Genomic DNA, 19510 nt, shown 5'->3' with positions numbered 1-19510 from the left:
TGTGTGTATAAACCCCCACTGAACTTAAGGAAAGCTAGGTTAAGTAAAGCAGATGGATCTGTTGGTTAAACTTTTCTAATCCTTTAACATCCGCTCACAAGCTCTGTCTCCTTAAGAAAAGAACTGGGTCCCTTGCACATCCCAGGTGGACCTGCCCCCTAAAACCTTCATCCCCTGAGTCATGTGACAGGAACACCTTGAAGAAGCTGGGTGATTGTCCAGCTCCAATGCTGTGCAGGAGCTCCTCACTGGGGAGGTGTAGCCGTGTCTGTGGTTTGCACCTGTTGGGACTCTGTGTGCATGGCAGGGTGCCAGAGAGCACCTGTGAGAGTAAGGACCACACAGAGATGCCTGGGAAGACCCTGGGAATGAGTGAGTCCCTTCCCCATGGGGAACGCTGGCCCAAACTCTGACTTCCATGGCTTCGGGGTTGCCCCAGCTCACCCCATCAAGCCTGCTGTGCCAGGGTGCCCTCTATGCTGCCCAAGGCCTAGAGCTGGCATCAGCAGCCCTCCAGCTGGGTGAGCACTGCCACTGCCAGGGAACAGGCTGCAGTCCCCTTGTTCCCTTGTGGGCCTGCAGCAACAACATGCTAAAAACAGCAGTGGGTGACAGACTAAAGGGACTTGGTGTGGCAAACGAGGCTCCCAAGGAGCTGAAGTTGGGAGACCCAGCCCCAGCTCACTGGCTGGACCTCATCTGTGTGCCCCTGGGCCTCTCACCCTGCTGTGAGGACCCTCTGGCACAGCTGGCAGGGTCTCTTGGGGCCCTAACAAGGTGCCTGCAACTCAGGTGGTCCAGAGACGTGGTTGAGGACCCAGAACCTCTCCCTGCGCTGACTCCTAGCCTTGCCTGGGGCCTCATGCCATGGGTCTGTCTCAAGATCCCGCGCTGACCAGTCACTGTGCTTCTCGCTCTCGCTCATGTTCTCTCCCTTTCTTTCCCTCCCTCTCTCCGGTCCCTCACCCAGCAGAAAGCGCTTTCAGTCGGAGAGTAGAAAGCAAAGCACAAAACCACTTTGAAGAGACCAACAGCAGCTCACAGAACTCGAGCGGTGAGTGCCAAGAGCTGAGTGTGGTGATGTCATTCCAGCTTTTTGGCAGGTGCTCTGTGGGCGGAGTCTGCTGTGCACTCAGTGGATTGTTTTGGGAGGAGGCTGGGGCAGGGGAAGAGAAGGAGGCAGGGTCGGTAGAAGAGGATGGGGAGATGTCTCTATGGCTCCTCTTTGTCTCTTCCCTGTGGAGAGAAGAACCTCTCCTCTACTCAGCCTGCTCTGGTGGTTGGGCCTGAAGAGCCAGTGCTGTTTCTAAGGCAAACTTCACAGCCAGTTTCTTTCCATGAGAGGCAGAAGTGTGCAGCTGAGAGAGCTGTGGGCTGAGAGCCAGAGGCCCCAAGTTTTGGTCCCACTGTGAACCCAGCGCCATCCGTGCCAAGGTTCACTGGCAACCCATTGCAGCCAGTCCTGAGGTTCCAGTGGTGTTTGGCGCCCTCTGATGGCTAAGGTTTGGAAATAGCAGCAAAGGACCCCTGTGCAGGTGGAGGTGTGGGTGGTTACTGAGTCCCAGGACAACATAATAAGCCAGGCTGCATAGTAAGGGACGGGCAGAAGGGACAAGGCATCACACATTGTGATTACATTTGCTAGAGTCCCAATTCTTGTTGCACAGTTGAGATTCAACTATGCGTACCTTGGGGGTTAGTCAGTGCCATGCACCCCAAATATGAATGGTGGAGCCTGGGTTCCCCACCTGGCCTATGGGATGGGAGAGGGGAGTTGCCAGCACAGCCCCCATCTGCTTGCTGTGGCATTGGTGCCATCCCCACCCAATGCCCAGACTTGGAAGCACCTGCCAGTTCCTGGCCCTGGTGTAAGTAGTAGCCATGTAGGGCCATTTTCTGATTAACACTTTGGTGACATTGATTGTCCAGAGTTGAGGGCATCTGGGAGGAGTGACCACAGCCCATTGGTTCTCTAAAGGGCATGGCCTTGAGGCCAGCCTCAGCACCGCCCCCTGCGCTGCCCTGCCCTCTGAGAGCTTCCTCAGGCTTGTGTGCCTCAGAGGCAGAGTCCTGAGGGCTCTCACCGAGCAGCAGAACTAGAAGGGACTTAGCTTGGCTGATGGAAGCACCCTAGCTTCTAGTCCTTCCCTGTCCTGCATAGTAAGTGCTTGTGCCCCAGCCAGGGACCTGGAGACAGAGCAAGGCAGGGCAGGGGGGTCAGTGCAGCCCGCCTACCTAGGGCATCTGACCTGAGCTGTTATGAGCCAGTGAGACCATGAGCCACTTTTCCATGCAGCCCGCACTGCTAGCACAGGCCACCCAGGGGTCCAGCCCCAGGTGGGTGGAGGAACTTGGACCTGGACGAAGTAGAGTCCTAACTGCCAGATGTGGTCCCTGCAGCCCCTGAGTCCTTCATGGCTCCACTAGTCATCTTCCTCTTCTCTGCCAGACCCTGACCTAAGCACAGGGAGCATGTACCTAGATGTTAGAGGTTTGTCCGCACCTGCACTTCCCAGGCCGTGTGCCCTTCTCACTCTTGCTCCTCCCTCCACCACTCCCCGCACTGTGCTCTGGGTTCCTGACCTTGGTTGTGGTTCACTTGGCCAGTGGCAATCACTAAGCCTTGATCCCTGGCCGCAGAGAATACTGGTGCCTGGCATGCAGCAAAGATCCACTTCACCTGAGTCAGTCTTCATCTAGGTATCTCCCACTCCACATCACTCCCCGTTCCCCTGGCTTCTCCGTTACTGGCCAAGGGACAGCAGAGGCAGACATGCCAGGCCCAGAGACCTGAATCCAGAGCCCTGGTATGCATTTCCATGTCTGCTTCCAAAGGTACCTGCAGCCCAGGAGCTGGGCATCTGGGTTGGCTGTGGCCTCACCTGGCTGCCACATTTCTCCCTGCAGAGCCCTACACATGTGGTGCCTGTGGGATCCAGTTCCAGTTCTACAACAACCTGTTGGAGCACATGCAGTCCCACGCAGGTAAGGCCTGCCACCACCCCAGGTGCTCATCACACAGCGAGTGTTTCTGCATGGCCTCTAGAGACCCAGACACAGTGTGGGTGAAGTGCGCAGGGGCTCTGAGGTGAAGCCTAAAGGCCGGATAGCAGCTGACCAGCAAGAGATGTGGAGGTGGGGACCAAGTGTGAGTAGTGTGAGTGCCGAGAGATCCTGGGTGAGTGGAGTTGGGGGCAAAGGGTGGCGCAGAGAGCGGATGGGAGTGAAGTATGCAGCCTGCAGCAGCCTGAGCTTGGGGCTGTCTCAGAACAGAGGTCCTGTGTGATGCCCTGGAAAGCCTTAGAAAGCTGAGGGCAGTCAGTAGGAGCACTTGGCAAGTCACTGAGGTTTGGATGGTGCATCTTGGGGTGGGGCCTGGGATTTGTATTTCTGGGAAGCCCTGAGGCAGGTCACCTGCTGTGGGACCCAGGACCCTCGCTTTGAGGAAAACAGGCCCGGCCACCTGCTCAGCCCACATTGCCACTGCCCTGCCTGGAGCTTTGGCCTTGCAATGGAGGTCGCCTTACCCCCTGTTGTCCAGCCTACACACCAGCTTCTCTGACTGTAGGCTTCTCCTGGGGCAGCACCGTTGTGGATCTGAGTTCCATCTCAGGGAGGCGCTGTTGACTGTCACAGGTGAATAATTCCAGATTCCCAGTGGTTTAACATGCGGTGTTCGTTTCTCATACTCCAGCTGAGTACAAGCAGCCTGGGCGGGTGGCTGTACCCCAAGAATTTGGGGATCTGGCCATGGTCCATCTATGAGTCATCCTGTCCTGGGTCCCTGGACTCCAAGCTCTCTTGGATTGGTGGGTGCAGGGCGGGACCATGGAGAAGGCAAATGTCTTTCCCACAGGGAGAGTGGTGCCACATCTCACTGCTCAACTGCCAGAGGTGGAGAATTAGTCCTATAACTGGCCAGAGTCCCCAGGAAAAGTGTGCCCAGAGTGCCTGCCTGGGGAGAGCCTGACACCTGCAGATGGAAACATCAGGGAGTGGTCTCCTGGAGGCACTGGAAATAGTGGTGGGCGCTGCCTGACTCAGTGCTATCTGCACCACAGTTGTTTCTGCTGTTTTCATTAAGCATCCTGCTAAGGTTTACAAGTCTTGCCTATAATCCGCTAGCTCTGGCCCTGTTGGCTGGGCTGAGAATCTCTTAGGCGTGATTCTGTTCTGTTAGTGCAAACTGTGTTGGTTCATCCGTACCTCCCTCCCGCCTTCCTTCCCTTCCTCCCTCTGTCCAGCCAGCCCTCCATCCATCCATAGCACATACTTATGGGGTACCTGCTCTGCACCAGACATGAGTTCCCATTTCCTCTGGGAAGAGGGGAGCTGTCATTCGTCCCTGGTAAACTGTTTGAAATCAGGACAGAGCTCTGCAGAGGCAGCTGAGGTGCTGGAGTCCCAGCCCTGCTCCAGCTGCCACATCTCGGTGCTGTCTGGCCTCAAGTGGGCACTGTCTCCAACTCATACTAGGGTGTTAAAGCCCCGATTGCCAGGCCTCCCAAACCTGCTTTCTGCCTCCCCTGGTCTCCATCCACCCTCTTTCAGCAGGGAGGGCCTGGGATGCTAGCTCAGGGTAATGACCCAAGGACCTAGGGGCAGCAGTTGGCAGTATGCCTGGGGACCACTGGGTGAACATAGTGAGCTCCACAGCCCAGTCTCCCAACACCTCCCTCTCCTTTTTAGACACACACACATGCCCCCTCCAGGTTTGGGAAGCTGAGTCATAATCAGGAAAGAGTCCAGGTGCCCCAGCTTTCCCATCCCAGGGCAATGGACTGGTGCAGGCTGTAATAAGTAAGTCTAGGCTGTGTCTAGTTGCAGCCCCGCCTCTTCCCAGCAGCTGGACTTGATCACCACCAGGAGCTGCTGCTGGCTGCTTTGTTCTGGTCTGGCGCTGCCGGAGAATGGCTGAGCGGCAGTGCGGTGTAAAGCCAGGCTGAATCCCAGCCCGGCTGAATCAGGATTAAGGGATCGGCTCCTCTGAGAGAACTGAAGCATCGTGAGCTGTGCAGTTCATGGTGCGCTGATAAGGGGAATCAGCCGGAGTAACACCGATCTCATTAAGAGACTGCTGAATGACACAGGGTAATTTGCTCTAATCAACTTCCTTTCTGTGCTGGAGGACAACCTGCGTGGGTCTGGTGATGGCTTAGGAGCATGCCCTCTGGTCGTAAATAGCAGAGGTAGTGAGCGTATGGGGTGGGGGCGGGAGGATGGCTGTGGGGTTTAGGACTTTTTGTAGCTTATGTCTGCAGACTATTGAGCCGCAAGCCTATTAGCTACTTGACATTTTCATCCCCACTTTGTGGGTGAACAAACTGAGGCCACAGAACCTAATCACTGGCCCAAGTAGGCATAGGTCAGTAGAAAGCCTAACACAATTTGAACTTGAACTTCCGCCTTGCTCTGTTCTCAGAATGACTCTCTTAAATGCCACTGGAGCCATGCTTACAGAATGGGAAACTGAGGCACTAAGTGGCCAAGTAGCTGGTCCAGCGGGGGCGAGGGGACTTCACAAATCACAGGTTGGCAACTGGAGGTTTTAGTCTCCTGCAAGGTGGCTACGCTTGGGGTCTGGTCCCTTTGGGTGACCTCGCCTCCCTGAGCTTCTGCTTTCTCCCCGACGAAATGCACTGGTCCCTGCTCTCCCTGGGCCAGTCTGACGCCCAGTGGCTCCAGCACGTGCCACCTCTTCCATCTCCTGCCAGAAACAAAAGCTCAATACCCGTTTGCTCGAAGACTCGTAACCAGACGTGTTTCAGATTCCAGCGTCTGGGCTGCCAGCATATCCCAAATGAGGCCTGTTGGAATTGAGGCCCAAATCTGCACCCAGCATTTAGCTAGGTTTTCTGTGCACTTTAGACACCCAACCTAAAAGTAACTTTCTGGACATGACTGTTATTTGCACACAGTTCCTGGAATCAGTTGTATGATTATCAACTTGCCGCATCATGTCGGTGTTCAAATGATTGGAGATTTGAGAGCATTTTGGATTTCAGGTTAGTCGTACTCAAGCTCTAGGCACTTTTTCCTCGCTGGAAGGTTCTCTGTCTCACAACTTTCATGCCTGCCTGGAGGAGGGGCGGATGCTTCAGGATGGCCATGCAGGGTCAGCCCAGTTCTCAGCTGCAGCTGTGACTTAGGCATTGCACAAAACTTTCACTGAATACCTCGGATCAGGAGCAGTGTCTGAGATTGAGAGGGAAAAAGTGTTTTAGCAAATGTGAGAGACGAGTATCACTCAGCTGAGTGTCTCAGTTCTACATCCTGTAGCAGAACAGGGAATAAGAAAATCACACTACAACCTACACAAGTCCCACCATTTGGGATCCTGGAAGGAAAACTGAGACGGAGTTTAAAAACAGCAAAGCAGCTCAGTGCTTGGTTGAGTTGGACCTGTGTCTTTGCGTTCCAGTAGGAAAAGTCAACTGGAAAAGCCACATTGTCTGCTCTTCTTGTTTACTCATTCCCCCTTTGAAAAGAGGAGATCTGTCCATCTAGAGAAATGCATGCTCTGCTTTGGGAAACAGCACAGAAATTATAAAACTAAGAAGCCATCATCTCACCAAGTGAACCCCCACTGCCAGTTTAATGTGTCTCCTAATGATCTATGATAAAATCAGGTTTAGTAAGTTACGATTTCAATATTAAGGTTACCAGTTTTAAGATTCCTTCATTATTTCATTAAATACATTTTTAAACCCAGCTTCTCTTTTTGTGCCTTCTGGAACTCTGTAACTCTTATATTCGGCCTTTTAATAGTGTCCCTTAATTCTTGAATAGTTTCCTTAGTTTGATTCAGTTCCTCTTCCAGCTTTTTGATTGTTTCCCCATTGTGGCAAGAAATATCTTCCAATTCTGAGATTCTTTCTTCTGCCTCATTCATTCAGTTATAAGACTTTCCACTGAATTTTTAATTTGCTGTATTGTGTCTTTCATTTCTAATAACCCTGCTTGATTTTGTTTGTGTTACTATTTCCTGTTTGACATACTCCTTAAATTCCTGTATGTGCTTCTTGTTGTTGATAGAAGCTTTATAACAAATTTTTTTTAAGTTCTTTATCCCCCATTTCCTCAATGTATTCAGTTAACACTGAGGTTGGCAAAGGCTTTTGTTCCTTTGCTGGGGCTCTTCGTTAATATTCATTGTGCCTCTGACTTTTCTTTTGCTGTTGGTCATTGTACTTCTGGTTAGAAGATTCTTTTGCTTAGGGCAGGTTTCTGAGCTCTGTCACCCACAGGTCTACATTTTTATTTTACTTACTATGTTTGATACCCGATTCTTTGTTTGCAGTCACTTGTGCCACTCCCTCCAGCAAGCTTCAGGTCTGGATTCTTATGTTAGGGTTCCACAATGGTCTCCGTAGCCCCCGCTCGTAGCTCACTACTCTCCACCTCCTATGATCCCGTGCTATGGGTGCACCATTGTCTGTACAACCTTTCTTTCACTTTCAGTTCGAGTAGTTCCCAAGATTAGGGAGACACCAGGTCCTAAATGACTGGGTTGTTGGTGGTCTTGCCGGAACCTGCTGGCCAGTAAGTCTGAGGGCCACCCAGACCTATTTCAACCTGTAGGATACCAAAGTCGGTGTTATTATCCCTGTGGAACCAGTACAATGCACTGAGCTGGAAACAGAATACAGGAGGGGCATAGAACTAACAACAGAGTTGACCAAAAGCAGTCTTCACCACAGTGCGTAATTAAGCTCTCTTTAGTCGAACATAAGGAAAAGATCTTTAAATGTGCATGTGAAAAAAATCAGTTGACATATAGAGGAATGCCAATCAGATTCACAGCTAATCTCGCACAGGAAACTTTACAGGCCAGAAGAGAATGGAGTGACATACTCCAGATTCTAAAAGGAAAAAATTGTTGGCCCAGCATAATGTACCCAGTGAAGCTTTTCTTTGTCTTTGAACATGAAAGACAATTCTTCCACAGTAAAGAAAAGCTCAAAGAATTCATTTCTTCAAGGCCTGCCCTATAAATGATACTTGAAGATGTTCTCTTGACAGAGGAAAGGAATAGCACCCACCAAAAGCAAAGGCAAATGTGAAGAACATCCCAGTAAAAAAGCAGCAAAATACTAAATCAAGCGATAAACAACCCATTGCTAAAATGACAGGACCAAATTACTACCTATTCATAATAACCCTGAATGTAAATGGCTTAAACTCATCAATCAAATATCATAGGTTAGTATACTGGGTCAAGAAGCAAAATCCATCTAAATGTTACCTACAGGAGACATATTTTACCAGCAAAGATCAGCGGAAACTATATCTCATGGATTTTTTTTTTTTTTTTGAAAGATTTATTTATTGGGCCCGGCGGCGTGGACTAGCGGCTAAAGTCCTCGCCTTGAACGCCCCGGGATCCCGTATGGGATCCCATATATTTGACTTTGTAATACAATAAATAAATCTTTTTTTTTTTAAAGATTTATTCATTTTATTACAGCCAGGTATACAGAGAGGAGGAGAGACAGAGAGGAAGATCTTCCGTCCGATGATTCACTCCCCAAGTGCGCCGCAACGGGCCGGTGCGCGCCGATCCGAAGCCAGGAACCAGGAACCTCCTCCAGGTCTCCTATGCGGGTGCAGGGTCCCAAAGCTTTGGGCCGTCCTGGACTGCTTTCCCAGGCCACAAGCAGGGAGCTGGATGGGAAGTGGAGCTGCCAGGATTAGAACCGGCACCCACATGGGATCCTGGGGCGTTCAAGGCGAGGACTTTAGCCGCTAGGCCACGCCACCGGGCCTTATCTCATGGATTTTGATGTTTTTCTTTTTATTTTAATCTCTTCAAAAAAGTTTTTTTCCATATTAAATTCTTCACTGACTCATAGGTCATACAGTGACATCATTTTCTTCAATAAGGTTCTTGATTTTCTTTTTCATTTCTTTAGCGACACATTATTCAGTAGCATGTTATTTAACTCCATGATATTGTAAATTTCTATTTTTCTTCCTGTTGATTTTGTTTTGTGACTTTTCATTTAAGGAGATGTATAGTAACTGTAATGGAGACTGTCATATCTAGATGTGAGAATGGAATGCAGTATGCATCTCTACTCATAGATAAAGATGTTCTCCCAATGAAACTGTTAAGTATGTCTTGACAATAGGATGCTGGACTCTCTGCCATTGTTTATACCCGCAATGATGCACATATGACTGTTTATGAACGTAGGAGAAATCAGTGGGGGGAAGGGGATTTGGAGTGGGAGTAAGGGAAATCCCAGAGCCTATGGAACTGTATCATAAAATAATAATAATAAGTGGAAGAAAATTAAAATTAAAAAAATAGAAAAAAAGACTGCAGATTGATGGGTTTTGACAATATGTACAGTCATTTCACCATGATTCCCATCACAATATGTTACATTGCTGCCACCCTGAAGGGCAGCCAGTACCTGGCCCCAACCACTGGCAACACTGTTGAACTTGGCTATGGCTTTGCTTCCACTGAGATTTTGTGTCTGTGGAGTTCTGTGGCATTTAGCTGATCATATCTGACTTCTTTCACTTAAAAATGCATTTGAGATTCATCCGTGTTCCATTCCAAATAATGTGTTTACATTGCATGCAATACAAAAAAATCTTCAGTGAACATGAACGTGCAAATCCTCATGTGGACGAGTGTTTGTAACTCTGGTTTGTGGAGTGTCAGATGTTGACCATTTGAAGAAGTGCCACACTGTTGGTTAAAGTAGCTGCCCTGCAATTTTGTGCATTTTTACCAGTACTGTATGGCAGCTCTCTCTACATTCTTATCCAGCTTGCTGTACTTTTTTTTAAAATTGTAGCCTTCCTAGTACCTATGAAGGTGTCTCATTGTGGTTTGGATGTACATCTTTCTGACAGATAATGGTGCCAAGCATCTTTATATGTGCTTATTGGCCACTTGCGTATCTTTGGAGAAATGTCTATTTGCATCCAGTGCGCATTTCTGTTTCTTTTACTCTCGTTGAATGTCGAGAGTTCCTTGTATAGTCTGTATACAAACCCCCTGCAGATATGTGATTTGCATATATTCTCCCTTTCTGTGTGTTATCATTTCACTTGATGCCATCCTTTGAAATGCAAAAAATGTATCATTTTGATATTCATCTAATTTTTTTTCTCTCATCATTTTGGTGTTGGATGTCATTTTGTGTAATAGCCAGGAAAGCACTGGCAAACCCAAGATTCAGTTAATGTATTTTTCATTTAAGACCTTTACAGTTTTGTCTTTTCCATTAAAATCTTTTTTTTCAATGTTGAGTTAAATTGTATTTATGCAGTGAGCTGGGGTCCATCTTTGCCCTTTTACAGTAGCTATCCAGTTGTCCCAGCACCAGTTGTTATGAACACTATTCTTCCACTATTGAATCATCGTGGTGCCCTTGTTAGAAACTGAGGGGCCATAAATGTGAACATCTATTGCTGTGTTCCTAACTGCATTCCATTTATTTGTGTGTGCAAACTCATGCCACTACCATGCTGTCTTGATCACTATACCTTTGTTGTAGTTTTGAAATCTGGAAGTGTGAGCCCCCCAACCTTTTTTCTTTTTTAATATTTTAAGTGTTACTGTTTTAACAACATTAAGCCCTCCAATCCATGAACATGGGATGTCATTCTATTGATTTCATATTTTGAGTTTTTTTCAGTAATGTTTTACACTTTCATTGAATGAGCCTTGAATATCTTCTAAAAATTTAATCCTGTTTTGTTTTAGAAATTATTATAAATGGAATTATTCCCTTGGGGTGTTTATTGCTAATATAAAAATATGCTTTTTGTGTATTTATCTTGCTGAGTTTATTAGTTCGTGTGTGTGTGTGTGTGTGTGTGTGTGTGTGTAAGGAATAAATGTGTATATATAGTCCCTAGCTTTCTGGAATAAATCCCAGTTGTTCATAGTATAAAATTCTATTTATGTGTTACTGGGTTTACCTGCTATATTTAACCAAGAATGTTTATATCTGTGTTCTTAAGGGCTATTAGCCTTTAGTTTCTGTGTGTGTATGTATGTGTGTGTGCATGTTTATGTTCGGCTTTGGAATCAGAATAACACAATTCATGTTTTGGATTATGAAGTGTTTCTTCCTCTTCTGCTTTCTTGGGAGATTTTGTGAAGAGCTCTTTTAACATATGATAGAACTCACCAGTGATGCTGTTTTAGCCTGGGCAGCGGGAAGAGGAGCTTATTACCTCTTAAGTTTCTTTCTGTAAGTCTGGATTTTCCATTCCCCAAATATATTTTCTTGCTTTATCTTTATGTATTTCCGGGAATTAGTTTTTTTCATCTATCTAATTTGTTCGAGTACTACTGCTGATAGTATTTTTATAATGCTTTTTGTTTCTATGAAGTCAGTAAGCTTAAAGGGTCTTTTAGATGCCTTTCATCAGATTGAGGAAGTTTCAAGGCTGAATTTTCATGAATATATGTTGAATTTGGTTCATATTGTGCTGTGTATTAGTTTCTATAAAGATGATTTTGTTTGTTCTCTCTAGTATATGTATTTTTTCCTCAGTATTTTATATTTTCTCTCAATATATGAATTATAAGGGTCATTTTTCAACTATTAGCACCAACTTGTATTTGTGGGATAATCTGCATTTGTTGACATGGGTTTATTGCTAATATTTTGTTACTGTATTTGCATGTTTGTTTCTGAGGGATATTGGCCTGTAGTTTTATTTTGTTTTTTAATGGCCTCCTCTGAGTTTTGAATCAGAATGCCAGCCTCATAAAATGAGTTGGAAGGTGTCCTTGTCTCTTCTGTTTTCTGGCAGAATGTGTATTATTTCTTCTGGAAGTGTTCAGTTGTGTTCACCAAGGAACCTGCTGGGCCTGAAGATTTCTGGGTGGGAAGTTCTGCAGCCATGACCTCAGTTGCTGTCATAAACTGGGCCCTATTGCAAGCTGCCTGATTCTTCTTTCGGGAGCTTTGCTTCCTGGTGGCTTCCAGGTTGTCTCACTTGTTGAACTTACTGGTGTGAAATTGTTCCTAATTCTCATTGCTGATGGTTTGGGTTCTCTCTCTTTGTCCTTAATCTTTCTGGCTAGAGGATTATCTATCTTAATGATTTTTTTTTTTAATAAAGAATCACCAGTCTTCAGTTTCATTGACTTTGCTCAGTTGTGTTTGTCCATTTTTATTTCATTCATTGCTGTTTTTACTATAGTGTCCTCCTTTTGTTTGTTAACTTACTCTTCTTAGATCTTTTTAAGGGAGAATCTTACGCAACTGATTTTAAATCATTTTTAATATAGTTATTTAATGCTGTAAGTAGAATTATTTCAATGCTTTACTACATCCTACAAATTTTGAAATGTTACACTTTTATTTTCACTTAGTTCAAAGAATTTTCTAATTTTACTTTCGATTTTTTTTCTGACATGTGGATTATCTAAAAGTTTGTTATTTGTAGAGTTTCCGTTTTTCCAAAATATTTTTTTTTTGTTCTTCTGGTTTAATTCTGAAGTGGTTAGAACCTGTATTTTATATGATTTTGAGATCTCCATGCTTATCCCCGTTTTCTTGTTGTTGTTACCCAGTTATATTAGTGCCTTAGACTGCCTGTGCCCCAACTTGGAAACCAGCTGCAGGATGTCAGCTGGGCCGGCCTGAGCACTCTCCTCACTTATTCATTTCTCTCTCTCTCTCTTTTTTCTCCCAGGGATCACAGCCTGACTACGTGTGCCAGAATGGTTCTGTCAGGCTTTGTAGTTATTTGCATCAGGAAAAGGAAATCCCATGGCAGGCCTCTCTAATGTACAGGAGTAAAAACCACCCTCCCCATGAACATTTTGTGTAAAACTTCAGTTATGTCACGTGCACAACTAAGATAATAGCTGTCAGTAATAAGGTTGAGATTCTTGCTTTTCAAGGGTTTTCTCATTTCCCTATGTTAATACTATCAGGACAGAGGCACAGAACAGAGAAAGAGATGGTAGAAATCCACAGCCAAGTCATATTTATTCATTAAGAGTAAACTCAGAGGATGACCAGCAGCCAGTATGTAGGTGAAGCAAACACTGACCATAGTGCAGTCCTTCCACGGGCAAGGTGCTTTATAGTTTGAGGGTCTTGGGGTGTTCAAAAGGATGGTGTTTCCAGAAAGCATGGTGGGTTCTTTCCTCAGCTTAATATAGAAATAAAAAGCTGGGAACTGGTTGCAGACAGAGAAGTTTACTTGTGAAGGGACCAGGTGGCAGGGAAAGAAGAGAGAAGGGGAAAGCACCTCCTACGAGAGAGCTGGGAGGTGGGATGCCTCTCCAAAGGAGAGAGGGAAAGACACCAAAGGTTTGAGGAAGGGTCTTGGGATTTTAAGCCTTCCCCTACCCCTCCTTGTTGGGCAGGAACCTATAGGTCAAAGGTTCCCCATTGGTGGTCCTTTAACCGTTTAGGAAATGGGTGGGCAATGCTTGGGTCACCCACTTGAAGGTGTGGCCAAGATTTCAAGGAGCTTGGACGGTCTTAGGTTGGGGAGTCCAGAGAGATGAGGGAGTAGGCCAAGCTGACTGGCCTCAACCTCTCAGGCCTGATGCCTTTAACTAAGGACAATAGAAGAGGTCGAGCAACCCAGAGGAGACGCCATCAATGCCTTCACAGTTTGTGGCTGTGAATTCTACCTTAAAGACGATGTGTCTAAGATGAAATCCCCATCAAGGAAAAGGAGCAGGGGGAAGATGAGGAACAACAGCAACAACAACAACAACAAAAAGCACAGAGAAACAGGGGCAGAGTATCAGTGTGTAGAAACTCAGGACTGTGTCGCTGCAGACATTGGGTGTCCTGTAGTTTCACTTGATTCTGGCACTGCCTGGAGACATTGACAGACCACAGTGGTTGAGGACTTGGTCTCATAAAATGGACCCCACGCCAGATGCCAGTCACAGCTGCAGGTTGCCACTGATGCCTGCACATTAGCAGTAGCCAGGACCAGGCCTCAGGCTCAGAGCTTTGCTAGAATGGTTCGCAGAAGTAAAGCAGTTCCTTTTCTTACCTGACACCCAATTGATTGTAAAGAAACTAGGACTCAGAAACAGGCAGTGGAGGAACTGCTCAGGGCGAGGTGTGTGGGAGGGACACAGAGCTTCCATAACCTCTTGAGATACAGCACCCTCCAAGAACACCCTTCTACCCCACCTCTTATTTACCACTCCGGGAGCTCTCTGGGCCATCCTTTTGGGGTTTAATGGAGGCTTTTCGGGCATGGTTATGGAGGTCACAGTTTCCTGGTAATGAACTCAGCCTGCCATTCCTCCCTACCTCCCTGCCTGGAGATTGGTGGGCAGGGCTACAAGTTCTGCCATGGAACAGACCCATGGGATTTAGGGAACTGTGTGCCAGTAGGTGGAGACGAGGCCCACGCTGTCCATACCAACAGCAGCAGGCTCCTGGCAGAGCCATGCTGGTGAAAGTGGCAGAGCCCAAGGCCGATCAAGTGTGCATGGCCGTTTGTCATATGGGAGTGTGACTCAGACTCTTCCTGCTGAAAAGTGATGACATTCAGGTGGCCAGAGGTCTTGGTGCGGGGAGGAGCATGGTCTAGGCCACCTCCTTGGAACTGGCTACCTTTGCCTAACTCCAGAGGGTTGCATGGGGGAAGTTGTCCCAGCCCCAGTGTGTGCTCTTGGCCTGGATGTCAGTTTCCGCATGTTCACACTGAGGGCAGCGATCATTGACTACTTCTTTCAGTATAGGACTCTGTTTTCCTTCTACTCAAGATGAGGCCACTTCAGACAGTTCATGGGGGTAAAAAAGAAATTGCAGGATAATTTGGGGGGGGGGCTACAAAAAAATATTTGAAAACCATGAGTGATTTTCCCACGATACATATTTCCATGAATGTTTTAAGGTCCACTTGTATGCATACATTGCAACTTTTTTTAAAGGGTTTATTTATTTATTTGAAAAGCAGAGTTCTGAATGAGAAGGAGAAACAAGGAGATTCTGTCTACTGGTTTATTCCCCAGAAGGTTGTAAGAGCCAGGGCTGAGCCAGGCTGAAGCCAGGAGCTTCTTCCAGGTCTCCCACATGGGTAGCAAGGATCTAGACACTTGGACCATCCTTGGCTGCTTTGCCTAGGCCATTAGCAGAAAGCTGGGTCAACAGTGGTGCAGCCAGGACATGAACTGGTACCCCTATGGGATACCAGTGTTGCAGGCAACAGCTTTTCCGGCTGTACCACAATGCCACAATGCCAGCTCTCTGGATTGCAGTATTGGAAGCACTCTTGGATATTGGCGGGGGGAAGAGGGGAGAGAAGGCAGCTTCACAGAAGATGGGAATGTGGCAGCTTGGCTACTTGGAGCTGAACTGGTGCCCTGCCCTGCATTGCAAGGCTCGGGATCCTATGATTTGTGCTTACTGCCTTCATCCTGGACCAGGCACCCTGCCCAGCTCTCTTGAATCAGCTCCTTGAGTCCCTTCTGCCCATGGTGGAATTATCTTCCTTTTCCCAAGTGCAGTCCAGGGGGCTGTGTAAGCACTTGTCTAAACAGGAGCGGGGTTCTTAGCACAGGCTTTGGTCTCTTTGCCTCTCTGCTCCCCCTGTGCTTTGTACCGTGCAAGGTGACTCACTGGCCCTGTTGTGCCCACAGCTGACAACGAAAACAACATTGCCTCCAACCAGTCTCGGTCGCCACCTGCTGTCGTGGAGGAGAAGTGGAAACCGCAGGCCCAGAGGAACAGCGCCAATAACAGTAGGTCTCCCAACTGGGGCTAGGGCCCAGAGCATGTGGAGGGAGGTCCTGCCAGCCCCACTGTGTCCCCTATTTGCATCAGGTGGGCCTTTTGTGCCAATGAACAGTGACACATAACCACTGAGGAAACACTTCGTCCATTTCATTTATTTGAAAGGCAGAAAAACGGAGCTATTCTATCCCTCTCACTCACTTCCAAAATACCTGCAAAAACCCAGCCAGTGCCAGGAGACAGAAACATAGTCAGTCTTCCCCACTGCCCCCATTTGCCCAGGTCAGGGGCAAAGCTATTATCCACTGCCTCCCAGGGTGTGTATTAGCAGAAATATGGGATAGGGAGCAGAACCGGGGACAAATCTAGGCCTTTACTATGGGGTGCGATTATAACAGCCAGCATCATAACTGCTAGGCCAAACTCTCTTAACTCACAGGACAGACGTTAAGTAGGTTTAAGGAGAGGACATGATTTGTGTGTGTGCAGTCAGAGGACAGCAATTAGTGTCCAAATCAGCACCAGAACCCACTTCTTCCATTTCCGTTGGCTGCTCTTCCCTGCCACCCCAGCCCCATGTGTTTGACTCGCCGAAGACCTCTGTATTGAAGGAATTCCCACCCCAAGGACAAGGTAGGGCTAGTTGAATTCCAAGTCTAAGGTGAATGACACATAGAACACATGTTGGACGCAGCTCACCGCAGTCTAGCCCCATGTCCACAGCACACATCAGTAGTCAGTCATGGAACCTTATCCCTGAAAGATCATGGCGTATTATACGCAGCCAGCACCACCAGTTTGTATGCAAAAGAAAAATCTGTTTGTCTTCCCTAAGAAAATTTGCTTAGAGGGTAGGCTGCTGTCATACCAGGCAGCCTGCAGTGCCTGCATTAATTGCATCTCTCCTTGTGTCCCCTGGCAGCCACGACTGGTGGCTTGACAACCAACAGTATGATGCCCGAGAAGGAGCGGCAGAACATCGCCGAACGGCTCCTACGGGTCATGTGCGCTGACCTGGGGGCACTGAGTGTCGTCAGTGGGAAGGAATTCCTGAAGTTGGCCCAGACTTTGGTGGACAGTGGTGCCCGCTACGGCGCCTTCTCAGTCACTGAGTTCCTGGGCAACTTCAACACACTGGCTTTGAAGCACCTGCCCCGCATGTACAACCAGGTGAAAGTAAAAGTGACGTGTGCCCTGGGCAGCAATGCCTGCCTGGGCATCGGCGTCACCTGCCACTCGCAAAGTGTCGGCCCTGACTCCTGCTACATCCTCACAGCCTACCAAGCTGAGGGCAACCACATCAAGAGCTATGTACTGGGTGTGAAGGGTGCAGACATCCGTGATAGTGGCGACCTGGTGCACCACTGGGTGCAGAACGTGCTGTCAGAGTTTGTGATGTCGGAGATCAGGACAGTGTACGTGACAGACTGCCGGGTAAGCGCGTCGGCCTTCTCCAAGGCCGGCATGTGCCTGCGCTGCTCCGCCTGCGCCTTGAACTCGGTGGTGCAGAGCGTGCTGAGCAAACGGACACTGCAGGCCCGCAGCATGCACGAAGTCATAGAGCTGCTCAACGTGTGCGAGGACCTGGCTGGCTCCACGGGCCTGGCCAAGGAGACCTTTGGGTCACTGGAAGAGACCCCGCCCCCACCCTGCTGGAACTCGGTGACGGACTCGCTGCTGCTGGTGCATGAGCGCTACGAGCAGATCTGCGAATTCTACAGCCGGGCCAAGAAGATGAACCTCATCCAGAGCCTCAACAAGCACCTGCTGAGCAACCTGGCAGCCATCCTGACACCTGTGAAGCAGGCCGTCATCGAGCTGAGCAACGAGAGCCAGCCCACCCTGCAGCTGGTGCTGCCCACCTACGTCCGGCTGGAGAAGCTGTTCACGGCCAAGGCCAATGACGCGGGCACTGTGAGCAAACTGTGCCACCTCTTCCTGGAGGCACTCAAGGAGAACTTCAAGGTGCACCCTGCCCACAAGGTGGCCATGATCCTGGACCCCCAGCAGAAGCTGCGGCCCGTGCCGCCTTACCAGCATGAGGAGATCATTGGCAAGGTGTGTGAGCTCATCAACGAGGTGAAGGAGTCGCGGACGGAGGAGGCCGACTTCGAGCCCGCTGCCAAGAAGGCCCGCGTGACCTCAGGCGAGAACCCCGCAGCTCAGGACGACGATCGGCTGGGGAAGAACGAGGTGTATGATTACCTGCAGGAGCCCCTCTTCCAGGCCACCCCAGATCTCTTCCAGTACTGGTCGTGCGTGACCCAAAAGCACACAAAACTCGCCAAGCTCGCCTTCTGGCTCCTAGCAGTCCCAGCTGTGGGGGCACGGAGCGGGTGTGTAAATATGTGTGAGCAAGCACTCCTAATCAAAAGGAGACGACTGCTCAGTCCGGAAGATATGAACAAACTCATGTTTCTAAAATCCAACATGCTTTAAGATGTTAACTTCTGGGAAACAAACAAACAAACAAACAGAAAACAAGAGAACATTAGGGAAAAACACACAAAACACTGTCACAAAAGGAATTTAAGTTCTAAACACTGTGGACCTCATCATAAATGCCCCCTGGAAACTTAAGTGCTTTTTTTCCAGTGTGTGTGTGCATGTGTGTTCACACCCACACCCCGGTGTGCGTGTCCAAACACGTGTGCCATGGCTGTGGGGGTGCAGAGATCACCTCTGTGGCTGTCTGTACAGCCAGAGCCGCTTCACGCACGTGTGCACACACACACACACACACACACACAAACAATCCTGGTGCATGCACACGAGCAGGCCCGTGGGCAGGCTCGAGTGTATCGAGCTGGGTGTGTCAGGAAGGCTGGGTGACGGAGAGGGAGGGTGTCAGCCACCCTCCCCCTCCTCCTCCTCTCGGGATGGGAGCTTTAGAAGACTCCGTTTTCAGGTGTGCAGAAGGGTGGGAAGCTGAGGTCGTGAAATGTTCAGGCAGCTGAGATCTGAAGTGACTTGACGCTCTCTGTCCTTCCTGGGTCCCCTCTCCATGGTTCCACTTCTCCCGCCCCACCCCCTGTTCCCCCCACCACTACCACCGCCCAACCTGGCTGCTGTGCCATGGAGTCCCCGCCGGCATCAGATGGACAGTATCTGCACTGGACTTTGCTTCTCATTCACCTTCAGGGCATTGAGCTGTTGCCCCGCTGCCGGGGCAGCCGCCTTAGAAACACATCTGTCTTCCCCAGATCAGGAGAGGAGACTCGAGAAACCGAAACACTGACTTTTTGCTGTTTAAGATAAGAGAGGGAAGGGGAAACAAAAAAGGAAGAAGACATTTTTCAGAGAAGTATAGATATTGTCTCCACTCCTTAATCATTATTTTTAATCGTTAACATGATAGCAAGTTCTACCTGTTTGGGGAGGGGGTGCATTTTCATTCTGGGTTTTTTGTTGTTTTCAGATGCGATGTAGACTCCGCTAGGAGGCACTGAATGTCTATAATTTATGTTTTGGAATTTTGTTTGCCCTTTTGGTTCAAGTCACACTGTAAACTAGCTCATCTCAGTGGTAGAGTCAGTATGCTAAGGTTTCATGAACCTTTCCTGTCCAGTAAGGTTTTTCTTTCATGGATTTTGGCAGCCAAGGCCAAGTTCTTGGCTATGCTGTCAGGAGATGGAGGGGGTGAGGGAGGAAGGGCAGGTTCTGCAGGTGTCCGGTTTGGTGGAAGCCACAGCATGGGGAGGGGTAGCTAAGGGGTCCTGCCTCGTACAGGCAGGTGAGCTACCCCCCTGTTCCACCAGTGTGTGATCATGCGCCCAGAGGCCATTACACTGCTGGCCCTGTTCCTGCCCCCT

The 19510-nt window shown here is 48.5% G+C and overlaps 1 protein-coding gene across 6 annotated transcripts in view; it reads left to right on the top strand.

The window, feature by feature from the left end:
• Nucleotides 1–18193, top strand: part of ZNF618 (zinc finger protein 618) — a 155732-nt gene extending 137539 nt beyond the window's left edge. For 4 of the 6 annotated variants that reach the window (XM_058672373.1, XM_058672372.1, XM_058672370.1 and 1 more), the window contains 4 exons: nucleotides 971–1054; nucleotides 2908–2985; nucleotides 15605–15706; nucleotides 16621–18193. In XM_058672373.1, the coding sequence (XP_058528356.1) occupies nucleotides 971–1054; nucleotides 2908–2985; nucleotides 15605–15706; nucleotides 16621–18137 (1781 nt within the window). In that variant the 3' untranslated portion in view covers nucleotides 18138–18193. The remainder of the gene's footprint in view (nucleotides 1–970; nucleotides 1055–2907; nucleotides 2986–15604; nucleotides 15707–16620) is intronic. The other 2 variants (XM_058672374.1, XM_058672371.1) reach the window with 1 other exon arrangement.
• Nucleotides 18194–19510: the final 1317 nt, after the last annotated feature.

Source organism: Ochotona princeps, chromosome 14 (genome assembly GCF_030435755.1).
Source record: "Ochotona princeps isolate mOchPri1 chromosome 14, mOchPri1.hap1, whole genome shotgun sequence".
In the NCBI taxonomy this organism is placed as follows: Eukaryota; Metazoa; Chordata; class Mammalia; order Lagomorpha; family Ochotonidae; genus Ochotona; species Ochotona princeps.
This window is presented reverse-complemented; position numbering and strand designations above follow the sequence as displayed.